Source organism: Rhincodon typus, chromosome 6 (genome assembly GCF_021869965.1).
Source record: "Rhincodon typus isolate 14 chromosome 6, sRhiTyp1.1, whole genome shotgun sequence".
Taxonomy (NCBI): Eukaryota; Metazoa; Chordata; class Chondrichthyes; order Orectolobiformes; family Rhincodontidae; genus Rhincodon; species Rhincodon typus.
This window is the reverse complement of record NC_063337.1, coordinates 2,655,512-2,656,778: the sequence shown is the minus strand read 5'-3', so window position 1 is coordinate 2,656,778 and position 1,267 is coordinate 2,655,512. Positions and strand designations below refer to the sequence as shown.

At 43.6% G+C, this 1,267-nt stretch overlaps 1 protein-coding gene across 5 annotated transcripts in view; it reads left to right on the top strand.

Annotated features, from left to right (window-relative positions):
* Nucleotides 1-22: 22 nt before the first annotated feature.
* Nucleotides 23-1,267, top strand: part of folr (folate receptor) — a 23,705-nt gene continuing 22,460 nt past the window's right edge. Inside the window, exon 1 of one of the 5 annotated variants that reach the window (XM_048598444.1) lies at nucleotides 23-136. In XM_048598444.1, the coding sequence (XP_048454401.1) occupies nucleotides 123-136 (14 nt within the window). In that variant the 5' untranslated portion in view covers nucleotides 23-122. Of the gene's footprint in view, nucleotides 137-487; nucleotides 608-1,267 lie in introns of those variants that run through there. The other 4 variants (XM_048598445.1, XM_048598446.1, XM_048598449.1 and 1 more) reach the window with 4 other exon arrangements.

Genomic DNA, 1,267 nt, shown 5'->3' with positions numbered 1-1,267 from the left:
CCCCCCCCCCCGAGCCCGGGCACTGCCGGTGTCCCCCGCCGCCTCCCCGTCCTGAGCGCGGGCGGTTTGTTTGTCTCATGGTGCTGTTCGAGTAGTTACGGACTGGTCTGTTTCCATGCTGTATGACTCTGCGATTGTGAGTGTCTCTTTGTTTCCAAATAGCTCTCCCAGCTCTGCTGTGGTCTGTCGATTACCCAATCTGTTGAAAATCAGTGAACTGAGTGGTCTCCAGGCTTCACTGCAGCCTGTACAAAGAGAGTGCGGCGTCAGAGGGGATGTTTTAAAAGTAAAACTATATAGTGGAGAGTAACCTTTTCAAGTAACGTTTTTCTTCGGAATTTGCTTAACTTTACAATTAAACTGCTTACAATTACTTCCCTGCATCAAGAATGGTTATAGAGCAAGGACGATAAGGCCTATAAACCAATGCTTGTCCCTCAGTTAAATAGTTAATATTTCTGAAAGTGTGATCCAACTGTTTTCCCACTGTGGTTTGTGGGGCTTGCTTTATATAAATAGGCTGTTGCGTTTCTTACACTACACCAGCAGGAACTCTCCCAAAGTACGTCCACAGCGAATTGCAACGTTCTCTGGAAGACAACGTGTAGTTTGTATTTTCTTTTGCATGTTTTGGGGGAGCCTGTTAAGAGTGAAGCTTGACATTTTGGAATGCTTTTTGGCTGATTTTGTTCTCCCTGCATTTTTTGAGTTATGTATAACGATGGAGAGGGAGGCTAAGATTCTCTATACTGCTGAGGATGGATGTTGTGGGGTATGGTGCTGCATGTACCGGGCTAGGGGGTTTCTGTGACAGCCCAAGGTATCTGAAACTATGTGTGAGAGGATAGGGTGCCATATGCACCTGAGGGGAAGATAAGGTCCACTTGGCACAAGTGGAAGAAACAAATTTCTGAATAAGGACAAAAAAATTAAGATATAAATTTAAATTTAAAGTTTTCTGTTTTTTGTGCATGAAATAAAATTGCATTTTTAACAAATTTTATTGTCTTGCAAACTACATAGACAAAGATTAGCAGATTCAGACTCTTAAAATGTTCATTGTTTTTGCACCTATGGTGACCAGAACTACAAAGCAAAGGGTTTATAAAGAGCAAATATCACATGCGTCATTGCCAATTTTTCTGCTGTTTGTGAGCAAATAACGTAACTTGCTAACTTCTTTCTCCTCTAATCGTTTGCCTCCCCTCTCTCCCCCCTATCTCTCTCTCCCTCTCTTCCCCCCATCTCTCCCCCTCTCCCCCCCCCC